The sequence below is a fragment of the Carassius auratus genome, chromosome 11 (genome assembly GCF_003368295.1).
Source record: "Carassius auratus strain Wakin chromosome 11, ASM336829v1, whole genome shotgun sequence".
Taxonomy (NCBI): domain Eukaryota; kingdom Metazoa; phylum Chordata; class Actinopteri; order Cypriniformes; family Cyprinidae; genus Carassius; species Carassius auratus.
Genome location: NC_039253.1, coordinates 16,510,210 through 16,537,341, shown reverse-complemented (window position 1 = coordinate 16,537,341; position 27,132 = coordinate 16,510,210). Strand labels below are relative to the sequence as shown.

General features: G+C 38.6%; 1 protein-coding gene and 1 long non-coding RNA gene across 2 annotated transcripts in view; one reads left to right on the top strand and one right to left on the bottom strand.

Annotated features, from left to right (window-relative positions):
- LOC113111215 (leucine-rich repeat neuronal protein 2) overlaps window positions 1-26,138 on the top strand; it is a 41,041-nt gene extending 14,903 nt beyond the window's left edge. The window contains exon 2 of the mRNA XM_026275783.1: window positions 21,268-26,138. Coding sequence (XP_026131568.1) covers window positions 21,561-23,729 — 2,169 coding nt within the window. The 5' untranslated portion in view covers window positions 21,268-21,560 and the 3' untranslated portion in view covers window positions 23,730-26,138. The remainder of the gene's footprint in view (window positions 1-21,267) is intronic.
- LOC113111217 (uncharacterized) lies at window positions 1,808-21,271 on the bottom strand. The gene is made up of 7 exons (XR_003293286.1): window positions 19,730-21,271; window positions 18,898-19,075; window positions 16,354-16,598; window positions 15,303-15,387; window positions 11,780-12,762; window positions 5,643-5,727; window positions 1,808-5,143 (listed from the first exon to the last, which is right to left on the bottom strand). It is a non-coding gene; the product is annotated as an uncharacterized LOC113111217 (long non-coding RNA).
- Window positions 26,139-27,132: the final 994 nt, after the last annotated feature.

Here is a 27,132-nt window from a genome sequence, read left to right as displayed (position 1 = left end):
TTTAATTCCAAGGCACCTTTTAAAACGCGTCCCCGCTCAAATGCAAAAAATCATATTAGTTTTCAAATGTTTTATCTTTAAACCATTGTGTGTGGTGGCAGTTAAGACTAATCTCCTTTCTTCCAAAGAATGTCAGCTCATTACTGGGCAGTCATGGTAAAATGTAGTGCTGTCAAATGTTGGAGGCTTCAGACAGGGCCGTGTGTGGCAATCCAGCAGCCTTCTGTGTAATTTCAGCATGATGTGGGAAGGATTTGATTCATCTGGTTGAGAGCAGCCTTGGTTGAAAACTTCTGCTGCAAAGCCCGACGTGCAGTAATGATTAATAATTGTGTTTAATTAGCCTTTGACGGTTAGCCCTCATATCTTGGTGAGTTGATAAATACACTTGCACTGGCCCGGACAGATTTCTTCATTAATCTTCCATGGACCATGTTGTGTGAGCCAGGTGACGGCTGGCGAGTCTGCCAAATGCAGAAAATGTGTGTATGTGATATGCTGCAGTGGCAGACTTACCTCAACAGTGTCACGGCAAGGTGACGCTCTTCTCTCTTTCATGCTGGGGTTACTCAGTCTCAGGACTGTTCCTTTGCTGTTTGATCTTTACAACAAAGCAGCCAAAAGCTCCTGCAAACCTGTCCCCTGAAACGAACCAGGGTGACATTTTTAAAACTCACAGTGGTGTTGTGTCATCCCATGTGGCCTCCTACCATGCCAGAAAGCCGCCGTGGTTTCAATTTCCAGCTCCAAACACCTTAAGCAAAATTGATCAATAACATTATTTGTGATTACGTAAATTTTATCGGTAATATTTCATGTGATTTGCAACAGTGCTATAAACAATTTTTGTTTTAGGTTTAAGCTGTCCTGAATACTTCCATTCGGGCATTGAGTTGAGTCAGCTTAGAACCCCAAAGTTATTTGGGGAAAATAACATTATTGATCACTTTTGTTTAAAGTGTTAGAGCTTGAAAATAGAGAGCAACAGTCTAGTTATTTTAGACGATAACGTATAAACCTTTAAAGGCATCATATGATGCTGCTAAAAAGAACATTATTTGGTATATATGGTGTAATTAAATGTGTTTATGTGGTTTAAGGTTAAAAAATACATTATTTTCCACATACTGTACATTATTGTTTCTCCTCTATGGCCCACTTTCTGAAACGCGTAGATTTTTACAAGGCTCATCGTTCTGAAAAGCGAGGTGTGTTCTGATTGGCCAGCTATCCAGTGCATGGTGATTGCCCAAATATCTCAAGTGTGTGATGGAAATGTTACGCCCCTTAACATTTGGTGATTTCCTGTCTGGCCGGAGCGACGAAACATAAAACCCATTATAAACCCATTATAAACATGATTTCTAGTCGACCCTGGGCTAGACTCAGCTTCATTCACGGTGAAAGCCGATCCGGCGATCAACAGTACAAATTTTATCTATTTCCTCAGTGACCAATACAGATCAGCTCCAGGCATGCCAAAGTAGATATCGTCCTCTTTTGGAAGACCAAACAAAGTAGTTTCGCTTTCACAGTGAAACACACAGCATCTATACGACATGGCGGTGGCAACAACAATACTACAATGAGAATAAAAGGTACGCCTTCTTTCTTTGCGTGAACATCTGGGCAGCATTATGCAAATCCCACATAGTGACGTAGAGATGTGGGGGTGTGTTAGAACGAGCTATTTTAGGGGGGCGTGGACAAGTCTTAACTTTGATAAAGAATATCTCTTTGGATTTGAGACTTTAGTCTTTGCAACATACAGTTTACACCAAGAGCTTGTAACACTCCAAAGAGAAAGAAAAAATTTAAATCGCATCATATGACCCCTTTAAAGTGAAACGACTTGTTAATTGGCGGTGTATGCTTTTGCTGGAGCCATCAAACTATTATTTCACATTTTCTAAACAGAGAAATTCCTGTTGAAATCTTAATTACATATGATTCTAGAACAAACGGTAAATGTGGCAAAATAAGTCTTCAGTGCCCACCCACTCAAATGCTACTTGAACTACTACCAAAAAATGAAAAATCTTTAATTATTTACTCCCCCTCATGTCGTTCCAAACTAGTAAGAGCTTCGTTCATCTTCAGAACACAAATTAATATATATTTTTGAAGAAATCTGATAGCTCTCTGACCCTCCATAGACAGCAAGGGTACTACCACATTCTAGGTGGTATTCACATTATCTTAAAAAAGAAAGGAAAAAAGTTCCCAGAGCACTTGCCATATATGAGCAAAGACTACATTACAGAAGAAGAATTTAATATTTTAGAAACCTCAAGCTACCTCTCATGCATCTTTCGGTCAATTACCAGCTATAATGCAATGCTACATTACATACAGTAGGCCTACCGCAGTCATTTTACTGTTTATACAGGGCCGGTTATTATAGTCAATAGTATATATTTTTGTGATGCATTACAAAATGTATATCAGCATTGGCCTTTTATATTAATGCCCAGGCCTGCTGAGTCTGGATTAAAGCTTTTAATCACCACTTACGCTCTTTTATCTCCACAGTTAGCCAACAGCATAGCTGACAACAGCATACAATCAAACATCGAGGCAATGCAGTACATCTGCTCTTCCTCCCAAAACCAATCAACATGCTCTCAAACTCTCACTACATCTCATGAAAGTGAATTACTGCATTTTACTCAAAGATTAATTCAATCATCGTCATTAATTCAAATATGTTTAATAAATTGTTGGCTGTAGGCTTCTTAGCCCGCGTTCCTCTGAGACTTATCAATATTACAAGCTCCAAGAAATGAAAACTCTCCGAAGGTTTGCTGTTTTGCGCAAGAAAATCCAATTCCATCTACTAAAAAGCTATTGGTCGCTAATAGGATCAACTCATTCGAAGATGTCACAGACCAATTTAGACCTCATTAAATGAGGTGCATGCTGGTTTATGTATTCAATGTTTTCCACAGAAATGTGTCAGAAGTGCCCGAATTACAGCTGGTCTTTACAGAAGTAATGTATGCATGTCAGCTTTACGTCATCGTAACACTTCGGCTGGATATTCGGTAAAATTACAGTCACCATGTTTTGGGGCGAGGCCAGAGGGTCCTCATGCTCTGTTAATTCTGGCAACTAAAAGCTTAATTGGGCTGTGTGGTCGTAGCTGGCCTGCATGTCAGATTATTGCATGCTTGTCAGAGGAGATCCAAATGACGATGTGCCACGGTCTTGTGGTCATGTGTGCCGAGGTCGAATTACAAAAGAGGGTGCAAGTCATCTCATTTGCTGCTTCAGCTCTGATTAAAAGATGTTACATGATAAGCAAAGACATCTCGTTTCTGACGAAGCAGATGCATTTTGATGGGAATGCAGTAATGAATAGGCTTGCTGGCTTTCTGTGGTGCCATCTGTTCTCAGTGAATGATACCTTTAATCAATATGAGGCCTATACAGTGTTTACTGGTAAGAATAAGCATTGCAGAAGAGACTTCTGGGGACTGAGAGAGAGAGTGGTTACACTCAAGTCCATGGCTCTGTCATTTCTCTAATAGCCTCGTCCTTGTGTAGATAGATGACTGCAGCTGAGCAGTGGGTTTTTACTACTTGTTTTTTTTTCTTCTCACTTTCTGAGTTGGGTAGGGGGGTGGTCTGATTTATAGCCCTCTCTCTCATCTTCACAATCTCTTCTCAACTTCAGGCCATCCCTTTCCCCATTTGTCTGTTTCTGACTCTTATAAACAGCATGTCTTGATACACCGCACTGAGGGTCACATCGGCTGCTTTGTCATATATAATGTGACACGTTGAACTTAAAGGGATAGTTCACCCAAAAATGAGGATCTGGGCTGTAGAGTTCAAAACAGCACCATAAAATGACAAAACCATACTAAATAAGTGGTCCATATCACTTGTATGTCTTCTGAAGCCATGCGATTGCTTTTTGTGGCTAATAGGCTGATATTATGTCAATATTCACCCCAATATTCAATGTCAATATTCATCAATATTCTTTTTTGTTTTTTTGGATCTGCATCCATTCCAATATAGAAGATAACTATGGATGCCATTTCTGTAAAAAGAAAATGGTAAGTTTTAACTTTATATCTCACGATTGCTATTTTATTTACATTTTACAGTACATCTCATATTTGTAACTATAATTATCATAATTGCAACTTAATATCTTTATAATTTCACAAACACAACTTTATTTCTCGCAATCGTCACATTATTATTCACAATCCAACCTTATGTTTCATATTTCCCAATACTTTATCTCACAAATGCAACTTTATTTCTCGCAATCCCCACTATTATTATTCACTATTCATTATTATTATGTTTCAAATTTCCCAACTTGCGATGTGACTTTATATCTCACAAATGCAACTTATTTTGCATTTCCCAGTTGTCACTTTTTATCTTGTGCTGTGACTGTATCTCATAAACACAACTTTATTTCTTACTTTATAACTCAAAATGTGACTTTATATTTAACAGCTGCAACGTCATATCTCACAGTGTGGCCTTTTTGCTTACGTATTTTACACTTTAATAAGCTCTAGTGAAAAGGTGTGAGAGCTACAGTGGACAGGAACATTATAAAGGAAAAATGACTTCATTGTCTGTTCCTCACACAAAATGATCACATGGCTTCAGATGAATATGAATATGAAGCACGAGCTGCATGTCCACAGATATTTGTAAATGTATAGTGTGTATATAGCAAGGCATAGTATTGAAAGTAAACTGAGGATTCAAAGCTCATTAATTTCAGATCAAAACATGAGCTGACATGCACGCACACAGACGATCCATGTCTACACAGATTTGTAAACACACCTCAGAAAGCCCCACTGGGTGATGGAGATGGCTTCATGCCATCTCCTTCTGCTTGCCCCACCCTCCCCTCTTTATCTTCCCACTTCACCTCTCCTTCACCTTGAGGGATGAAATCACTCTAAGCCCTGCATTGGATTTTCTGGTTAATGCAAATTGAATTTTGGCCCAGTAAGGCCAACGGGGCAGGACTTGCAGCCAGCAGTACTTCTCTTAACAGCGAGAGTGATCTTGCGGCCTTGGCGATGGCACAGACAGGAAATGACACCTTTGCTAATTCATCTCTTCTGCTCTTCTGGGCCAATTAATGCCATTGGGCATCTGTCTGAAAATGAATGGAGAAATATTGGAAGATGTTTAATTGATAAATGTTTAAGCATTTGTGTCATTTTGGGGAGTAACTAAATAAAAATAGTGACTACTAAGCTTTCAACACTTACTCAACCTCATTTTTGTCCAGATAAACAGATACAATATCTAACGATATGTAAATGGTATGTAAGAAAGAAAATGCATGCCTGTTTCCAACCACACGTACACATTTACATGTTAGAAATAAACGTCTCAGTTCTGCTTAGTTTACTGTTCTATCGCTTTAGTTTCACATATAAAGAGGGTGTGTTTATTCAGCAGCTAATGGGTGCTATAAATCATTTCATCGATGAAATGCAATTACCATGTACGTCCAAAGCTATTTAAAAGCCCCAAATGAAAGTAAATGCATGATTTCTTGTGGCTGTGACAAGCAATGTTTAGAGCATAGCTGAAGATGAATGGTATTGATGCTATGATTTATTGCAAAGCAATTTCGGCCCACAATGTACCTGCCAGCATGTCTTTAGGCAGAGTCATCACTATTTCAGAGGGGGACACTGTGCATCACTTCAGCACCAAGCAAGAAGGTATATGCTGTGAAAGGAAGAACATGAATTCATAATTGCCCCTGAAAACTACTGAATCACCTAACAGCCAGCAGCAACAACAATGCAACAGAACTGTCAGAGAGACCTCGCAATTATGCTGGCATCAGCAGATTTTTGAAAACGCAAAAAAAGATCAAAAGGAAAGTTGCATGTCAGGGAAGGGCCAGGAAATAATTTACTGTATGTGAAGCAGAAAAGCACACCTCTTTTTCAACCTCGGAGCGCCTGTTGTAGTTTCCGTGACAATTTTCTAACTTCTTTCTGACTGTTAGAATTAAACAGACTGTGCCTTTAAGAAACAACCCCTTCATATGTGAAATGAGAAACTGCACTTTTACTTATGAGACACGGGTTTGTCAAGTCAAATATAGTTTTAATTGCTCCTTTCTATAAAAGACTGCGAAACATTGTGACAGATATGCACAAAATGCTTAAATAAATAAATAAATAAGGAAAAGCACTCAATTTTACCTAATTCTACTAATTTAAAAGTATCTGCCCTAGTACTCATTACCTCACTTTTACTGGACTAATGTTAATTTTGTCAGCCATTTTTTTTATTTAGTCTTCGTCCTGGATGTACTTTTTAGTTTTCCTATTTATTCACCCTTGTCCTGTTTTTGTTTAGTCAAATTTTAGTTGACTCAATGTCTTAGCATTTTATTTACACTGAAATTTACAGTACAACGAATCTGATCTCAAAAGACAAATGAAAACTGGCTTCCTCATAATATCAATTCTTTCATTTTGGTGTATATGAAATAGATACTCCAAACTTGCATGTTCACATTGTGTTTATAATCTGCACTAACATCGCAGCTTTTCACATGGCACTGAAAAGGACTACTGGAATACTGTTCATGAAAAACAGCAGTATATAGTGTTCTGAAAAGCAAACAATGAACCTTTTACCAGATTTATGTATGACTTTGGAACATGACTTGATAAATCCAGTAAAAGCATCATGAATTTATAAGGTATCTTTAAAGCTTAGATCCATTCGCATTTATTGCGCCTTTTATGCGCTTAATTAAACAACACTCGACTTAAAAGGGACACAACAAATGCATTTTCAAAGAACAGAATAATGTTTCAGGCCTTTAATCAGCCATTATCATATACACTTAAGTATGCCAGGGCAGATGAAAGCTCATTAGCAACATACGTAATTAAATCGCTCGGTTATAGACGTCATCTACCCCAAGGCTAGCATAGGCTTTTGTCACCTTTAGCTGCCAGTCGCTGAAGTTACTTAGTGAAGGCGCCCTGAAATACCACACAGCATCACAAGCTATCTAATGCATAATGAAAACCAACCAAGGGGGTAAATCAAATAAATATAAGCGGGAAAAACTAAGTGGTTTTACTCACAAGTGACACTTCTAGTTACTATGAGCCTGCTATTGTTAGCATGCTGCGGGATCCACTGCAGAATACATTAAAAAGACAAAATGCAGCTTCTATTTCCTTGTACTTGGTAATAATTCGCCATGCTCTGTGTTACTTCAAACTGTCCTACTGAGCGGGGCGCATTGTTGCCGTTCTACACACAAACATGCTGTTAAAGGGCTGAGAGAAAAGTAAATGGAAGCCAGTCCCACACTCTGGCGTTATTATTGATTTTTCAAACAATCTGTGAACAGATCGACCCCCATGGGTTGACACTGCTTTTATGCGCTAACTCTAATTAACATTATAGCACATAGGCTGCTGTCTGGAGAGCCCTGGATAAAAGGAGCAGCTTCAGCAAGCTAACTTAATTCATCCCTGGCTGGGGAAGAGGGTTGTCAGATCTTCTGGTCCCTCTCTGACCCTCAGTCTTTTACCAGGGGGTTCGGACCGCTATCTGTCAGGCTTCTCAATCGATGAACCATTTGCAGATCACTCTGCAGTGAGCTAAGCGAAGGTTATTTACTGGAGAGCTCCAAGAACCAATCTAATTAACAAAGGCACATCCTCACTAAATGCAACAGCCGAAAGCATTAACATTTGGAAACATTTGCCATGTTGAGGCTTTTTCCTTTATCTGTGCTGAATCTTCTCCTCCGCAACTTTAATAATCGACAGTCAAAAAGAAAGAAAGGAAAAACCTACAATTTGCAAAGGCAAATGCCCAACTTTAAGAAACTAACCCGAAATCATGCCAGTTTGTACATTTTTTACGATGTAGCTAATTCTGGCTCGTATGAATTTGTACGTTTTGTGAAAATCATACATATTTTACGAGTCTGCAAATTCGTAGGAATTCATACAAATTATCACCCTTAACCTACCCTCATAAAAAATGTCGTACGAATTAATTTTACCTTGTAAAATCTGTATGAATTGGTCGTGAGATTTGGCTGTTATTTCAAGTAACGGAGATGTTTGCACACTATGCAGGATGGATAGTTTGTGATTTCAGACAGCTGAGATAACTCAAAACAAATTGAAAATAACTACTTGAATGAGCAGCATTCTTCTGTTACGGCCAATGAGCATATAACATCTGCTTGACGACTGACAATATGGTTCTTGTCTCAAATTGTGAGTCTTCAGTCTAGCATCTTGTCTTTATTCCCCTTAAGGAAGCCCAGAGAGAATTGAGCCTTAAAGCATTACCAAAGTAGGCTGATATATGGCTTTGTTTCAATTATCTTAGGTGATGGGATAACACACACCCTTGGTCTCGGAGGAGGCATAGAAACAGAGACTGCCAGGAGGGCAGCAAGCAAACACAGACAGGGACTCATGAGGATGTTTTCTCAGGGCATAAGAGGGATTCAGTTTCAGTTCACAGTGATTTTAGATTTATGAGAGAGAAAAACTCGGCTCTGGCCAACAGAAACAAAATGAATTAACCAATAATAGATAACAACACAAGGTGGGGTCTAGATTGTTATTGTAATGTTCTGTAGATGCATCGGAAATAAAGAAAGTGATAAAAGAGTGCAAATTTCCAATCGCACAGTAGCTCTTTTTGTGATGCTGTTGCAGTTCTCTGAGATTCTATCCCCTGTTGTAAATGAAAGCTGTCTCCTCTGAAGCTAATTAAAAGTTTATTAGTGATAGCGCGTGTCTGCTGTGCGTCAGTGCCTGGAGGTGAGAGAGGACCATATTGCATGCTGGGATTATTGCCACATCACTCCGTAGCCTACTCCAAATGGGCACTGAAAAAGAAAAGGGCGTCATTTACTGCAGGGAAAGTACAGAGGGTAAGGAAGGGGTCACCAGCCTCCAAGCACTAGTAACACGTCATCTAAACATGGGGTATTCTACAGGCCCACATACTGTACGCCGCTTTAATGAGCCTCAACGTTACGTCCTACTATATATTAGTAATGGCTCATAAAGATCGACTATCATTATCACTTCATTATCTTATTACTATTTCTATTATGGTATTTATGAGCATTTAAATGAGCTTTTATTATTGGAATTAGCTTCTTTTTTATGTGCTTTTCACATTTTCAAGCTATATTTTAAGTTGAGTTTTACTTTTAATAACATATATTAATTCAGTTAGTTGCCAAAGTAACAAATCTTTTAAATATTTTCAACAGTTGTTCATTAATTGATTTTATTTCTTTTTATTATTTCTTTTTTATTTTTGTTAACATAGATTTTTAATAGTTTTAGTTTAGTTACACTAACAACACTGATAAACATTTATAATTGACTTCCATAGCATTTATTTCCCTACTTTGGAAGTCAATGGGAATCACCAACTGGAATCTTTAAAATATCTTCTTTTATTTTCAACATAAGAAAGCAACTGTAATAAATAAATGAAGACAGATGTTTTTTTGGGGTGAACTATCCCTTTAAGATGGTCACTAAAGTTGATTAAATTCAATGCATTTATTCTTAAATCAATGCACCACAAATTTACTGAAGAATGACATCCTGAAAAAACAACCACAGAAGCCATTATAAACACTGAGGACTCTTATGGCTCTTAAAAACATGTTTCAGTCATGGACTGTGATATCCAGTATGAGCCAAGCGTCTCATATGTCCTCATCCAAAGTGGTCTTCTCCAAGCCAGTTTTGCCTTGTACCCACATTGTTTCCACACACACTGCCAGGGAAAATCACAGCCACTGGCATGTATGCACAGGCAGTGTATAGCTGGTCAGAAGAAAACATGATGCAAGCTAAGAGTTTAAAATGTGGACTGCCGTATTTTAAGTGCAGGTGAAATATATTGGGTGGTTTTCAGTTGTTGTAAAACCAAGACATGCACATAAACTCTCACACGCATCCTGAAGGGTTTGAAAGATTGTGTAGGTCAGTAAATGGCTGACTGGGGCTCATTGCACAGCAGTGGAGGAGTTTGGCTCTCCTTGGCCTGCAGGAGGTTTTAGTTAATCAAACTTAAACCCCTGCACTGAGACCATTGGTTTTGCTGGGCTGAGACTGAACTCTGTAAGGAGCTTTAGTGTATCCATCAGCACAATGGAAAAAACGGGTCATCCATCAGTGTCAGCCTCGATCGATGGCCGTGGCTTCTGGAAGCACCATCTGATTTTATTACGAAAATTAAAATAAATACGGAAACAAAAAGCACAAAGTAGGCTTGTGAAGTTGTGGATGAAGGGATATAAGCTTCACTGAATATATAAGTAAAGCTCGTAGGTGGTGATGAAGTTGAGACCTTGCAGCAATAATTCCGTCAAGCTAAACCACTGCCAAAAAAAACCATGGAGGCGAAACAAAGAAGGGTGAAGCACTCTTAAAATGAGGCAATCTACAATGCTGCTACGCTTGCAAGGAAAAAATAAATACTTGCACAAAAAAAAAAAAAAAAAAACACACACAACAACAATCGATCAGTCTCGTTCATTGCTGACCAGATCCAGCAGGTAAATATTATTCTGCACGTTTTGCCTCTGGTGCAATGACATTGTGTAGCCTACATTTAAAGATTGAATTACGTCAGGTGTGAAGGCAGAAGCCAAAACACACAGAGAATCAGTTGTAAAGTAATGCAGTAGCAGGGAATTAAAAAAAGCAAAAACTGCTGAAATTTAATATAAAACTGTCGGGCATTTTGTGTGCGTGGTTGTTTGAGAAATGTGGGGACTGAAGCTTTGTGGTGGAATGACCCAGCAAGCACAAAAAAAAAAAATGTAGTTTTTATTTCTCCCTTTTCCCTCACAGTATTTCATAATGTTGCGCTTTGGTTGCAGGGAGATTGCATTGCAGTACAGTGTTTTTTTTATTTTTTAAATACTCTAGAATACAAAAATACAAGTTGAAATAATAAAGGGTGTAAGCAAAACATGACATCATGTTTACCCATCTGGATTGTCAAAAACGAAATAAACTTAATCTGTGTGAAAAGTTACATTTAAGAAAAGTATCATAACTCACTACAAGTGTTAAACATTTCATATCAAATATAAGTTTCTCACTTGTGAAACTAAAATAAAACTAACCCAAAATATGAAAGTAATGTCTTAACATTTTAGTGTTAACCAGGATTTCAGGTACAGTAAAAAATAATTGAATTAACAAAATGATTGAATAAAAGGAGCAGTTGTGAGCATGAAATACTTCTTTCAAAATCATGGTCTCTTTCTTCTATTAATATGGTTTTATATTACTGGTAAATAAGCTACTTAAGTTGGACTTGGTAAAGAGGTATATCACATATTGCAAAAGCGTAACCCAGTTAAAAACGTTCCTCGACCTTTATGATTTTTCTTTTGATTTAAAAAAAAAAAAAAAAAACATCCCTATATTAAGGACATAGAATAAAATGTATGGTGTTTGCTCGGAAGACAGATCTAGTGGAGGGTGCTTCTTTGACGACTAGCAGTCCACAGAAAGCCGTGTTTAAACTCACAGCAGGCTCGTGTTAGTACGGCAGGCGGCGGTGTGCACATTTCCTGGATGTACACTACACACAGCTCATTTAAAGCACCAAAGGAGAGCGTTTCTGCTTCATCTTTCTGAGTGTGACAGCAGCAGTAGGGAAGGGATTGTAGGTAAAGAGGAAGAGAGTCTACCAGCATGAAGTAAAGATAATCCGTACCCCTTCTCTTAGTTCTGACCTCTCTGAAGCTGATAGGGACCGTGGATGTGCGGCAGAGCCCTGCTGCCTGCGGTCACCGACTGTAGGTCCCTCGCTGACTACAGGAGATGGATGACTCTTTCTGTGCAGCACACGATCACATACGCATGTCCTGTACACAGACTCGGACACATACTGATAACATAACTGCAGCAAACCATGCAAACACATACACCAAACAGACTGTAGCTTTTTTTTTTTTTAAATGGACTCTAAATGGAAATTAAAGTTTTATCATCATTTACTCAACCTGTATGACCTTCTTTAGAACTCATATTTGAATAATATCTTGTCCCTGAAGAATATCCATCATTGGCTCTTTGCTTGTCAAACGGCGAGTAAATGATGACAAATTCTAATTTTGAGGTGAAGTATCCCTTTAAGCAATTACCTTCCAAGATCAATGGTTTCCTCCTCCTTGCCCTACTTTTCACAGATAAGAAGGGCAGATTGCAGGCAAACAAGTCTCGGATGATAGTCTGATTGAGTTCCCTCTAAGCTAAACCACGGCAGGAAGATGTGGCGGCCGGGGCAGACAGAGGCAGAGATAGCAGTGAAGGCCTCCCAGGAGCGGACAATGACATTGATGCTTAAAGCCAAGTGCTAATGAAGATGAATGTAAGGACCACAGGCAAGCCTCTGTCAATATTATTGAGGGTGGTATGACAGAAGGTCACTCTGAGCGTGAGTCATCCTCCCACCAGCAGGGGACCAGCCAGAAGACTTAACCAACATAGCTAGTTTCAGAGGACGCTTGATAGCTTCTCTTTCTGAACGATCTGCAAACAGCCAGACTGATCCCTTTAAAGCAATGAAAGAGTCACATTCGGTGAGGTTAGATAACGGCTGTTTAATTGTACTGCGCATGCGATTGTATCAGCCACGTTGTGTTTGTTTGTTTAATTTGTCCCCTTCTTTAAGCTGGAGATGGATTTATCCTTTCCTCACGGTTTTGCCTTTGTCCTAAGGAAAACAAAAAGAAATCACTGAAGTCACTGAAGCTTACATGATGTATATTGCTATATGATTCTGGTTTTTGACATGAACAGTCACACTACCATTTAAAGGTTTGGGGTTATTAAGTTTAAAAACAAAAAAAGATAAAAAATAATTTAAATTGACTGTAAACATTTATAAATGGTACAAAGAGATTATATATATATATATATATATATATATATATATATATATATATATATATATATATATATATATATATATATATATATATATATATATATATATATATATATATGAAATGAATAAATCCTGTCTTTTTAACTTACTAGAATATTGGAAAAAATAAATAATCATAAATCATATATCATTTGAAAGCTTAGAAGCCCAAGATTCATCCTGTGAAAACCATTTTGAAATTGGACATTGCTTTACCATGGAAATGGTACTTTAAAATCTAATGGCGGTCTCCTCCCACTTAGTGGGCAGGGCCAAGTGTCATAAAACATAATGCATTACGGTCTTCTAGAACCAAAACTTTTTATAATTTTGGCAACAAACATATCATCGGAAAGGTCCGAGTCTCAGGATTTCATATTTGGTGGTTATTTTGAGATAGAAGTAAAATTCACAGAGAAATCCAGAGAAAAAAATCATTATGCAAAATTCAAAATAATTTTGATGACTCCCAGTGGCTGTGTGTGGTATGACGCCCTAAATAAAATCTCACAGGAACCTCAATTTTTTTCATATCAACTTCAAATTTATAACATAACTTATGTAGACACAAGGCTTTAATTTTATACCAATTTTAGAGTAAAAACTGTTGTGTAAAATATTTATAATTAATAAAATTAAATTAAATTAATATAGCGCATATTATTTATAGTACATTTAAACTTCTATAACTTTTTGATACTTAATGTTTTTGAAAAAAATTCCACTTTTGCCAAAATCTGCTAATTTTCTTCTTTAAAAAGAGACAAACCTTATGTTTATATTCCAAAGTGTTCATAAATAACAGCAATTTTAGTTTGGACAGTGCACTTTAAAGCCTATTTAAAAAATGGGGGGGGGGGGGTGACAGTTAAGGAGTTAAATAAATGTTGCTCTTTTGAACTATCTATACATCAGAGAATCTTGAAAAAAAAAATGGATTACAGTTTCTACAAAAATATTTAGCAGCAATATTCTATCTTGCTATTACAAATCAGATGATGTCTTTCAAAAATGGGGGTATTTTTTGCAACTTTACTGGAATGGAAAACTGACTGCCACTGATTAGAGGCATAATGTACAATATAATGAAAGTGTTTTTTTTTTTTTTTTGTGCCAGTAAACCCATTAAATGGTGACTGAACACCGTTCTGGTTATCTCCAGCTTAATTTAACCCCTGATTTATCCTTTATATATACATTTCACTTTATTTGGCATATCCATCTTCCTCTCAAAAACACTACAGGCAGACTAAAGAAAATGAGATCAGAGCCATTAACACATTTTCAGAAACACATTGTGCATCAGGTGATCACTATTCACATTTGGCAAGAGTTACTGTAATCAAAATTAAATAAATTAACTAGAAGTAGAGAAATGCTGATCCAGAATGTGCATCTAGTATTCATATTCAGGAACCACTGCAGGGCTTTCCTGAAATATAAAAGATGAAATACAAGAGATGTATAAAGAGCTGATGTTTAGTCCATGTGTGAAAGGCTTTCTCATTAATTAAAAACCTCAGGCCAAAGTTCTTTTGTAATGGAAATAAATACTTATATGTTTGAACTACAACGAGATGAGAAGAGTTATAACCCATGCTTCATCAACCAGAAAATTGGGGGGGGGGTTGACAAGCCCTACTGTCATTCTGCATCTCCATCCAAGATTTCTGCCTCTTTTATGCTTGGATACTAGTGGTTCCTCTGATGAAAAATGGCAGTTTAGGTTGTCAGTTCTCTGTCATCACACATTGTTAGGTATGAAGTACAGCATCAAATCTGCCCTTCACAACATCTAAATGTTTCAGCAAGTTCGACAACTACATGTGGATAGAGCTGATAGATTATATATTGTGTGATTACTGCTTAATTGGTTTACGGTTTAACATAAAAAAAAAATAAATGACAAAGTGAATATTTTCTTAATTCATTCAATTGGTCAAAGTTGACAGTGAAGACATTTATAATGTTAGAACCTATTTTTATTTTAAAAACAAATACTACCTACTCATAAAAGAGTCCTGAATTAAGGACTCTTTTAAATCTACAATTTTGAATGTCCAATTCCTAAATGTCCCCTGATAAGCAGAATGTAAATGCCATAAATGATGGACAAAATGTGTTAACTGTCTCATCATGACTATAATAACATGTTTATCTGTAAGTTAGAGAAATGTTAAGGGAAAAGAAAACAAGACAATATCTATAGGTGTGCTCATTAAAAACTAAAACATCAGTATGTGTTCAAATGTTTTGCAGTATTTTATTAGTCGGCTGTGTGAAGGAGCAAACCTGTTATGCAGAGCTCCTTCAACTTTCACACTGACCTTGTGAAACACGGAGGCAGATCTCCATGGCAACTCTGCAGAGAGCACTGCAATAGCTCCTTCCAAGAAATAAATGATGGTGGCTCTGCAGAGGGTAACAACAGAAAGAGAGAGAGAGAGAGAGAGAGAGAGAGAGACAGAGAGAGACAAATATCAACTTTTTTTTATTATTAAAATGCTTAAGATGCTTTTAAACACACAAAACACAAACGGCTGCTCTGGTTTAAACATTCTTTCACTCTGTAAAGGGTGAACGGCTTCTTGTCCCACTCTGAAAAAAAGCTGCTATCAAGTCGCTGCCGCAGCACTCATCTAATTATTACAAAGGTCAATATTCCTCAGGAAGGTGAATGAGAATATACGACACTCTCCTGAGACGCAGGCGGGGGATGCTGCAGTAAGGATGGAATAATTCTTGTTCATATCCTAGTTTGCATCTATATGGCATTTAAAAACCGCTTCATAAAGAGCAATGTGATGGACATATGGGCATTCATATTATATACAATACAGGTAATATGCGGTATTGTCAGTTGGTTTTAATTGATGGAAAGTGTGACTGTCAGACACTTATAATATCTATTTAACCTGTCGCATATGAAATGTGGAAGATTTCTTCTGTGTGTGATTTGATGAGCAAACCAGTATAATCTGTAATGTGTGCAATTCTTTAAAGCTTTTAAGGAGGAATTTTTAATTCCCTCTCTAAATGACTCCATCATGTTCCATCAGGTGCATTGTAATTACACAAAGAGGCTTATGAAACACTATTAAGGGCTGTTCGCACAGGACGAGCTCTTGCGTTCAAGAACAACCGGAACTGAACAAATGCATCATGGTCAAAGACATCCATGTAGCATATAGAAAGAAAGAAAAAACATAAAAAAAAGCCCATTCATTTCTCTTCAAAAGCAGGTGGGCATGGGAGCCTCATCCCAATTTGTGGGTTTTATCAGAGTGTCTTTATATATATATACGTATAAAAAAGGCAGTCAGGACCCTTTCAGGCTGTGAATTTCCTATGAAGTCATGATAATACAAAAGTGCTCACCCTTCCATTCCCTGGAGGAATTGCCCAAAGCCTTAGTAAGGCAGACTCACGCGGATGAAGGCAAAGATAACAAGATGAATATCCCCAATCAGATTCCATCTGTGGCAATGGTGGATTAACCTGGCTTTGAGTCACCACAACACCAAGTCGCTGTTTACGAGGCAGCATCCAACGTTGGATGGCCTGGGCTAAATGCAATGCTGGCACGCTCAAGGGCCCTTCTTCATGTTTTGTGTCAGCCTCTTCTGAGAAGAAAGAGGAATATTCAATTAACTTGTGCGGTTGCAGCTTCAGGTGTTTTTCCCCTTGTTATTATTCAAAAGCTTTCTTCTTTGTCTCAAGGGTTAGTGAAACCAGGTGTGGATCTCACTTTTTGGCATAAACCAAGCTTGCGTATGCATAAATAATGTGCGTGTGCATGAACGTACCTAGAAAACAAACAACTCTTGCAAACACTAAGACAAATAAGGATTACTTGCAACCAACCAAACAAACAGATGCTCAAAGAGCAGTAGTTTTGGATAAGATTGAAAATCCAGCCAATTTTGAACAGACCATTAGCATAGATGATAATTAAAGTCCACACCTCTTTTGCCATGGCAGATTTTGTCGCCAACATTTTAGTAATTTATGATTTTGAAATCTAATATGTAGCAAGCATTTCCAATTGCGGAGCGGGTTTCATTTTGTCAGTGTGTCTTACGTCACGAGTAGCGATATGGTGGTGGAATTTTTTTATTTATTTTTTTAATGCCGTTTGGTTGTTATGGTTGTTATTAGTCGAAAAAAGAAACGGCAGCAATATGTTCTATCGAGCACACAGCTGTCAGACTCCCATCCATCTTTTCCAGTTCCCTCCAAAAAAAAAAAAATAAATAAAAAAAGTGTACAGCTGCACTATTAGATTTTTACAATGAAAGGTTCTATTAGGGCCAATTACACCGTGTCTACAACGGACACGACAGCTGGACATGATGAAGTGACACTGCAAACCATTTGTACTTTGTTTCTGTATATCATAAACAGAACGAGGCATCAGTTACTGTCTGTGATTTGTCATGTCGCATCACTAATTATAATAAATGTTACGTTTTTCGCATTCGCTGTCGACATGGTGTTAGGACCCAAATCCTCACAGTCAAAATTAAAATGTTACTAAATAACCTACTTGAGCATTTATCCAGTGCTAGGTATAAGAAAGCATCTAGCTTCTGATCTATTAAAACTGATCTATTATATGCATCACCTAATTTATAAATAACATAACATTCATGACTTGAGACCATGATGTCTGTGCCCTTAACTTGTTTTAAAATGTGATGCTGATAGACTTCAGGTAAAGTGGGGTATACTGAAAGCTAGAGGGGTCAAACTGAAGTTTTGAAAAGCAGCGAGACACAGTATGTGTGGCAGTAGAGTCATGTTGTGCTGTCGGAGCTTGATATTAGATTTGGCAGAAAATAGGCTGGCAAGGTCAGTGCAGGTGAAAGCAGAGGGAGACAGACAGTTAAGTCCTTTCAATGAATTCCAATGTTACAGACACACACTTACAGAAAAACACACAAGATGACAAGCTACTATTTTAAAGATTTTTTCTATGTAAATGTGCTGCTAATACAAGAATAACAGTGGCTACCACTGCAATGTGAAACATTGTAATTGACGTTCAGTGGCCTTAAAAAGTATTTGGAAATTTAAGACACTTATGCACTATATAGAAGTCATAGCACTGCACAATAAAATACAAAAGCAAGTGGCATTTATTTCTGAGAAATATATCTAAAATAAATAAAGAATGTTTGAGAAAAGCATTATTTGTTTGCAGATGCCACTTGGTTTCAATGTAGTGTACAAGTATGTGCAGTGTTATAGTGACTTGCATGTCCAAAGGTGTGCAAATATATCTGAGGGTGAGGAGTTTGTGGTAAGGTATTCTTTTTGAGTCTTTTCAAATTATTTCAGACTTTCGGCTCCATCTACTCTTCATAGAAGGTTCTGTATTCAGGTAAAAGATAAAGAGTTCCTTTACATCCTTTCATTACAAACCCATAACAATTTATGGATTCTACATTGATTCAGATATTCCCTTTTGTTTCATAACCTGAAGCATGCTTCATAAATGATGAATACTGCCAGTCAATTCAGTCAATTCCATCAATTGATGAAAGATTAATGAGCATGCACTATTTTTTGTTCGAAAGAAAAATGTCTTGAAGAAGAAAACCACGGTAATACAAGAGGAAATCTTTTTTTTTTTTTGTGATGGTATGGATTATCTACTGGACTATAATGAGACAAAAGCATACAAAAGCAAAGGAATTAAATAAATAATGCATGTGTGAAGTTATTTCTGTGGCACAGAATAAACAAACATAAATAATGTTCAACCCAAAACAGCCGTTAATGCAATATGTAAACCCACCTTTGAGGACCGGGCAATCATTTCCAGGTGTGTGTAACCACAAAGAATTATTCATAGAGCCTGGCAAATCGGCCTTACTGCTAGAGCGCAAACAGACCTTTTTTTTTTTCTTTTCCACTCACCGTTAAGCTCTGAAATGAGTCGTTGAAGGAGAGGACAGGAGGAGCTTTGGCACAGAGATCCAGGCATCAGCATGCAGCCAGAGGTGGCTTGTACACTCCCCGATCAGCGTTCATGCCGTGAATGAACATCAGGCCCGTAAGGAAACTGACAGTGGCAAATTCAGTTAATCCCCGCAATCTGCAAAGCAAATCAAGAACATAAATTGTGATTAAATCGAAACAAAGCACTGTTTTATTTTTGCATGAAAAGACCCTGACAGGAAAAAAGCTTTTGTAAGGATGCATTTGTCAGGGTAGTGACAGGATACCATGTTTCATGGGTTAAATCACAGGCTGGTGTCAAAACAGGTCTTTTAGCATGTCTTTTCATTATATTCTTTGTTGCCAAGATAATAGCTTGCACAATCCATTGTAAAGGTCAAGAAAAGAAGATTATTATGAACAGGAAGCTTTCAGAGTGAAATACAAGCACGTGTCAGATCAATTCTCATTTGTGCAGGCTTTTTAATTAATCAAAAACATACAGCTGCAACTACTATAGTTTCAGTCACAAACAAATGATTCTTCTGAGCCAGTCCTTTAAATGAATCACTTAGTAATTAACATTGGAATAAGTCAAACATATCCTTCAAGGAATGAACTCCATTACAGAGAATCAGTTATGATGTTTATATTTAAGCAAAATGGAAGTTATAACTGAAATATGCCCAAATGAAACAGAATCAATAAGCTTGTGGCACTAAATTGAACTGAATAAGGAAAACTATCAATTCCCAGCCCTAATGGCAGCTAAGAGATGAAAACGCATTTATTTAGAGACTAAAAATAGTACCTGCAAGTTGGGACCACTTGTTGCCTGGCACCACAACAGCGGTTTCCTTTTGGAGGTAAATGAAGGTGCTCATCATTGGCCTCCTGCACTTATTTTGTCTTGCCTTTTGTGTTTCTTTTTGCCCAAAGTTAGAGCAGAATTCAGTAAGAAAAAAAGATTAGGTGGTAACCTCAGCAAATGCATTATTCAGTATGCACAAGCGAGCAGCCCACATGCAAACGTCTCCATTCACCTCACATTAGGGGCACTCAAGACACCCTCACAACTCATTACAGCACAGACAGGGAACCAACAGTACGCAACACATCCCTGAACCAGCTGGGCCAAGGTAACAGGGTGCATCATGAGGGCCAAGCTTCTGCTTGAGAATGTGACTCTTTGTAAATGAGCTTGAAGGTGAAGTGCACATGCTGATGGCTGGCAGGGGAGAGCTCAGGGCTGTGCTCACATGGGCCTGTTGATAGCTATAGATCGTTCTTCTATCCCTCCATGCCAGTGCGCATATATATGAGAGGAAGCACAAATAGTCTCTGAACCGGCAGGTAGACCCCTGGGGGACAAAAGAGAGACAGAGAGAACATTAGAACTAATTGGGCATTCAGGAGAAGGATGGATTACAGTGGCAGAGCTTTGAGGAAGGGAGGAAAAGGGTGGATGCTATATCAGAGCAAGCTCTTCAGTCATTCTGCCTTGTAGATATGGTGTCTAATTGAAAAATGAGCTCTGCATCGCTGCTGTGATGTTGTTCAGACTGATGTGATCTCATAAACCCAATGAAGCAAAATACTGGATGGTGTGCCATGTAGGTGAGAACATATACTAATAAAAAGAACTAAACCAGCCCATCAAGCATTGCAATTTATATAATAATACTGCATTAACTCCCAAGCTGGTGTTCTGAAAGCTAAGTATGAAAAATGTTTCAACTCATCTCCAAAAGTATAGAAGCTCTAAATCCAAAGTAGACAGCTGAAAGACTTCCTCTACACACCATGTCACAAAGTTTAAACAAAGTAGGTTAGACCACAGTCAGAGTTTCCTCCCTTAATGCATTTTTATGTCCCCTCTGAGTACACGTCTTGTGAATTTAGCCAAAAACATGTCATATTTTCTCCATTCCTTACAAGCCCCCAGCATATGAGTAATACCAGGTCCCTGATTATTTGCAGAGCTAAATCCTAAGCCATGAATTAGACTCACTAAATTTCAGCCTGCATTTCTCATATTTTCACAGTAGTCATTTTCCTTCATGTGCGAGACTTGAAGTGAAATTCGTCTGGAATGTCCTAGAACAAATTTAGAGGAGCTCTTTACAGGGGAAATATACAAGCTGAGGAGCATGCAAAGTGTTTTGGTAATTGAAAAAGGACAATTGTGAACAAAGTTGTTGGAAACAAGTTGAAACCGAATAAATAAAGCAGCAGTCGTCATACACAGCATGCGTTGATCTAACATAAGTTAAGAAATTTCATGATGTAATTCTTGGGTAATCTCTTCTGTGACTAAGTGTTGTATTTCTTTCTTTTTTTTTTCTTCAGGTGTGCCCCTAAACCAATCATAAAACCTACTCTCTACTGTGCTAGGATGCAAGATCAATGGAGTGAGACTGAAGAGAATTACATCCTTCCAAAGACAGAAAAGGGATTCTGAGATACTCGTGTGACTACTTCACAAGACAGGATATGAAGAAACAGAGCATGCTTCATCTTTGAGACTAAACCCTTGCTACTCCTGTCACACGAACTTAAGAGATAAGTGAGAGGGTGATATTAATAACGGACTAAATAGTCGTCATCACAGTTAATCTGCATTAAATTATATTAGTGTAATTATGAAAATGGGACAAATTGCAATATTTCTTCTGCACATGCATCTGCTGCTTGGAGTCGGAAGCTCCTTGGTTACTCACTCCATGCCCTGGAGAGTGCCCTGCCCTCACCAGTGTGTCTGCCAAATTAAGCCCTGGTACTCTCCCCAGTCTGTGTACAGAGAGGCTCCTACAGTAGACTGCAATGACCTGCTACTTATCCAGCTGCCCACTTCCCTCCCTCAAGAGACACAAACCCTCCGGCTGCAAAGTAACCTCATCAGTTCTGTCGACCAGAGTGAACTCCAGGGCCTTGTCAATCTGACAGAGTTGGATCTCTCCCATAACAGCTTTACCAGTACCCGCAACCTGAGGATAACTGACCTGCCAGCTCTTCTCAGCCTACACATGGAGGAAAACCAGCTGAGACACCTCCCAGAAGCAGCTTTCTTCGGTCTCCCTAGCTTGCAGGAGTTGTACCTCAATCACAACAGGCTTCGAAGCATTTCCCCTGGGGCCTTCAAGGGTCTGGATAAACTTCTAAGGCTTCATCTCAACTCTAATCGATTGGTTGTAATTGACCGGCGTTGGTTCCATGCTTTGCCACAATTGGAGGTTCTCATGATTGGTGGAAACCCTGTGGACACTATTCAGGACCTAAATTTTAAACCGCTGAGCTCTTTGCGCAGTCTAGTCCTGGCAGGCATGGGCTTGCGTGAGATCTCAGAGCGAGCTCTAGAGGGGCTTCAAAATTTGGAAAGCATTAGCTTTTATGATAACCATCTAGTAAAAGTTCCAAAAGCGGCATTGCAAAAGTTGCCGGGTCTAAAGTTCCTTGACTTAAACAAGAATCCCATTCAGCTTGTGCAGAGGGGAGACTTTCAAAATATGCTTCACCTGAAAGAGCTTGGCTTAAACAACATGGAAGAATTGATTTCTATTGAGCACTCAGCAATGGAAAACTTGCCTGAACTGACTAAACTGGAGATCACAAACAATCCTCGACTCTCCTATATCCACCCCCAGGCCTTTCAAAAGTTGTTGAGTATGGAAAGTCTAATGCTGAACAGTAATGCCTTGAGTGCCCTACATAGCCAGACAGTAAGGTCACTGCCCAGCCTTCAAGAAATCAGCTTGCACACCAATCCCATTCGCTGTGACTGCCTGATCCGCTGGGTGGGAGCCGACAATGACAAGCCGGTCCGTTTCATTGAGCCTCAATCCACATTCTGCTCTGAGCCTCCTGAGCTGAAAGCCCGACGAGTTAAAGAAGTCTCATTCAGAGAGATGGCAGACAGCTGCCTGCCATTGATTGCCCCAAGCACATTCCCCTCTTACATTGAAGTCAAAAATGGAGACAACATAGCCTTGCACTGTCGGGCACTGGCAGAGCCAGAGCCAAATATCTACTGGGTCATTCCCCAAGGTGTGAGATTGACTCCATCCAGCAGCTATGGGCGTTATCAGGTTCTCACAGAAGGCACGTTAGAGATTTTTGGAGTCACTGCTGAAGAGGCCGGATTCTACACTTGTGTTGCGCAGAACCTAGTGGGAGCTGATACTAGAAGCTTAACTCTACAGGTGGAGGGAGGTGACCTGCTTCGTGCAAGTACTCAAAAGACAGAGAACAGCTTTAAAGTTCAGGATGTCAAGGAAAGGTATGCCTTACTAACCTGGCAAGCAAGCCGTAACGTCCCTGCTGCACATTTATCATGGGTGTCCAATGGCAGTCTGGATGCCCATCATAGGCACAGCACCCGAATTCTAGCTGGCACCAGGAAATTCAACCTAACCCATCTGCTACCAGGCACTCATTACAAAGTTTGTCTACACATGGGGCCAAATGACACCTCGTGTGTCCATCTAAGGACCAAGGAGGTGTCCATGCCAGATCCTTTACCAGACCTGACCCCAGCTGTCCTGCTGGCAGTTTCAGCTCTGCTCCTTTTATTTGCAGCCAGAGCATGTCATGGGGGAGCCTCATTCGGTTGGAAGGACCAAATGCTGGAGCTTGAGAAACCCCACACCACCATTCTGACCCAGGAGCCGAAGGCTTTCGTGACTCCTACAGTACTAGTAAAGCACCTGAATCACCAGGATCCAGACAAAGTCCTATCAGACAGCAAAGGGAAAGACCTCAGAAATGCTTCACTGGGGCAAGATGCTCGGGGGCTAACAAAAGAGGCATGCTGAGCAGAATAAAGTATTCAAGAAGGACGGACAAGAAAAAAATCCATGGAGTATAAGTTTCACAAAGCTCACTTTACCAATCAGACATTCAAAACCACAGAGTTCTGAAAAATACAAAACCAGACATTTAAGTGGCAAACCCGCTTCACATAACAGCAACCCAGTTTCAAAGTATAGTATAAAAACAAAACAAAAAAAGAAAGAAATTAAAAAAGATTTGTATTTATTTTATAACAAAAAACATTCATCAAATATATGTATATTAAAAGCATTTGTTCATATATCCACATACAGTATATCAAACTAGGACACTAAAGCTGTGCTCCCAATCATAAATAAGTTCATATAGAGTCTGTTTATATGCAACCTCCCAACTTCACGAGTCCGTGTCACAACAGGCTAAATGGTGGTAGAAAGATAAGCACTTATATATTTTTAATACTGAAGAAGAGACTGACTTGACACAAGAAAGCATAGAACACAAATATCAAGGAAGCCTCTAAAGAACTCAAGAAGACAGAATTGAAGTCTTCTGAAATGCATTCTGCAGGCTGCGGGCAACAAATCACTTTTTGTTTTTGTGGTGAAAAACCCAACTGACTGATCTCAAAGCAAGCATTATGAAAAGAGCTGATATAAAGAGAGGTGTCTTAAATGTTGTATAACTAATGTTGTATGTACTCTCTTTAACAGTGTGTTAAATTGTGCTTTGTACAAGGACCCCAAGAGAATGCTCCTAAGTTAAGACCATCCCAGAAAAATGTTATGCTTTTATGCATAAAAGAAAAATCTTTTTCTTCCTCAAAGATGAGCCGCTCTATATATCTGACAGGGGCCACAAACTTATGACCTAAAATGCTCAGAATGGGATGTTTGCCTATTTTGGTCCCCTTGTTCCTGAAATATGACAGACCCTTGCTTAGAAAAACAATTCAAGTGAACAGACGTTCTAGTTTTGATGGACGTACTGCCTAGACATATGTGTCGGCCTCTTTGTTCAGACATGTCAAAAAGAAGAGAGGGTCATGGAGAAAGCCTGTGGAACAGCCCCATGATGCCATCCTTTCTGGCAAAGACGGCAAACATTTGATGACAGGAAAGAAGTTCACGTCTACATGCACACAGTTTTGTACAAAGCAAGCACGTCAGAGCTCCCATCTCTTTCAGTACTGATGAAAAGTGCGGGTCCTCTCGAGATGCTAATGGGACAATACTTCATGGAAAGATAGTGCCAACTCTTCTTTCTGTAAAAAGGAAAAAAATGGGCTTTTCCTGAAAACAGTTTGTCAGGTGAATATTCAGCGAACAGCACATGAGCTCTGCTCTGACTGCTGGACAGCTAATGAGAGACAGACCCAGTGAAAGAGGGGTCAGAGGACACCAGTGTGCTCCTCTTTTATCCGGGAAAGGAAATAAAGCAGCACTGGTGATTGTGAAATGTTCTCGTATGTTCTCAACTATGGGGAAATCCATTTTTTAAAGGCTGTCATTTTACGGTAATTTGTGTGCTTTGATTTGTATTTGATTTTTTAAGTTTGTGGTTGATGTGCCCTCCTGTTTCAGTGATTCTCTCTCTTTAACTTGACCGTCTTGTCCTCAAATTGTTTTTCTTTTATTATTGTTTGTTGCTCATTGGTCTTTTCCCCACCCCAAAGCTGTACATAAGTCAATCTGAATTTCCTATTCAACATACCACTTTCTGAAATAATTTAGATGACTGTGTGTTAAATTCTATTTTGAGCTATTATTAAAACATTTTGGACTGATCTCCAGGTTTGATCGATTGCAGGACACCAAGTGTTTACATGCATTTCAGTCAGTCTAAAGCAATAATTCCTCTAAAATGTCATAAACATCTGCCACTAAGTCTGTTTTTAGCAAAATCTCAAGACACGCAATTTGCCCAGTATGTATACACCTTAAACAGACTACAAATTAGCCTCAGCATTTTGCGATTAATCAATTTTTCACTGTGCATAAACATTCTTGATGGTATGGACATCATATATCACCCACAATGCATATAAACTTTAATTCATGCTCTTCCTTAATCATGGTCTTGAATTATGTTTCCTTCTGTTGTTGTGCTATTGGTCCAAAAGGGGCATAATTTCATAGAACTGCCTTAGAGTTAACTGGAGCAACATATCCTCCAATTATAATGAAAACAAATATTCATCCTTTTGAGATGGAGTCACCACAACGAGTTACTCCAGTTTCTAGAGATTTGAAAACAGCCCTCGGCTTCTTAAATTTGTGGAGAAAAAAGCCTCAGGCTGGTGATGCTCTTCCTCTCAGCAGCAAATGGTATATCCATCCCCCAGTACTCCCCCTCCAGTGCCCTCCTTACATACTTCACAATTAAAGATCCTGTTGTCTAAAAACAGTAACTTTGAGAGAGTGATTGGTGCCTGAAGAGAAAAAAAAGAGTGAAGAGAGAGACACGCAAGTTTGGGAGGGGGCAGTGAATTGAAGGCAACATAATAGTGTTATGCTTCTCCATGGAAATCATACATAATTGTGAACAACTATAATTGCACATTACAGTTATTTTAAGGAATATCGAAAGTGGGTCGGAAGGGTTCTGTTTCATAACACTTAATGCCATCCTTCACACTCAAGTGGACCCTCTAGAATCTATCAAGCTTGGAAATGCCAAACTATAAGGCTCAATGCACCACTGAACCGTATCTTTGCCGTTTAATGGAGGGAAAAAAATACATTTTTACAGTGCAAGATCAAAGGAATATTAAAACCAAGCAAGCTCAACTACAACACTATTGCGGCATCTATAGTCAAAGTGCATAAATGGTAGATTTGCTGAATAACGATTTAATAAATGACCTTCTCAATTCAATTTCCTGATCAATGAGAGATAGAAGTAGTCTTGATTTCATTGCCTCAAGCTTGAAATCGGTTTATTTGGTTTCAGCCCAAATCAAAAAAACATAATTCACTATTAAATGGTACACTAGTCACCTGATATAATGTGACATTTGACTATTATTGGCTCAATCATTAAGATTGATTTAACTTGATTTTACTGAAATAAAAATACCACACTGACAAAAGGAAATGTTCTATTGAAAGAAATATAGAGTCCCTGTGATGCACGAGCTGTTGGGTTTACATTGATGAAAAAATTGCCTTAATGAGGATACAGCTGCTTTATAATTGGGCATTCTGTACAAAAACTTCACAGTTGAGGAAACATTACTCACTTATTGACGAACCAGCGGGCACTGCTGGTTAAATAATCATGAAGCAGTAGCACCATCAAAGCACCCAGGCGCTGCCTGAAAATGACTGTCCATCAATCTCTGCACAGATAAAGTGGCCAACTATAGAGAAGAAAAAAAAGTTCTTTAAACAGGATAGTTACACACACACATACACACAAATAACT